A 553-nucleotide genomic window follows, 5' to 3' on the forward strand; every position below is an offset into this window, starting at 1 on the left:
GAGAGGCAGGGGGAACTGCTGCTGTAGTTTAGGGCGCTCGAGCGGCAGGCGCGAGCCGAGCCCCAGGGCACAGCGGGGGTGGGGGTCCCCCCTAAGCGCGGGTGCCAGCTGCAGAAGAAGGGTACGCATAGAGACCGCAGCCTGCCCTCTTCCCCCCAGCAGCCAACCCACCCGGCACAGCACGCGTCAGCCGGGGACTAATTCCCGACGCCGCTCTTCGCGAGGGGTACCGTATTTGCACCGAAGCCAACCGCCACCGCGGAACTCGGGCTTCTCCGGTGGGGGTCCCCCCTAAGCGCGGGTGCCAGCTGCAGAAGAAGGGTACGCATAGAGACCGCAGCCTGCCCTCTTCCCCCCAGCAGCCAACCCACCCGGCACAGCACGCGTCAGCCGGGGACTAATTCCCGACGCCGCTCTTCGCGAGGGGTACCGTATTTGCACCGAAGCCAACCGCCACCGCGGAACTCGGGCTTCTCCGGGAGAAACGAGGAAACCCACCACGGAAAGGAAACTCACGGCGTGCCCCCCGGCCGTAAGGCCAACGCTAAAATAC

At 66.9% G+C, this 553-nt stretch overlaps 1 protein-coding gene across 1 annotated transcript in view; it reads right to left on the reverse strand.

The window, feature by feature from the left end:
* TMED8 (transmembrane emp24 protein transport domain containing 8) overlaps positions 1-553 on the reverse strand; it is an 8748-nt gene that overhangs the window by 7158 nt on the left and 1037 nt on the right. Inside the window, exon 2 of the mRNA XM_009319505.1 lies at positions 172-308. Coding sequence (XP_009317780.1) covers positions 172-308 — 137 coding nt within the window. The remainder of the gene's footprint in view (positions 1-171; positions 309-553) is intronic.

This window comes from Pygoscelis adeliae, unplaced genomic scaffold, assembly GCF_000699105.1.
Source record: "Pygoscelis adeliae isolate BGI_AS28 unplaced genomic scaffold, ASM69910v1 Scaffold71, whole genome shotgun sequence".
Classification (NCBI taxonomy): domain Eukaryota; kingdom Metazoa; phylum Chordata; class Aves; order Sphenisciformes; family Spheniscidae; genus Pygoscelis; species Pygoscelis adeliae.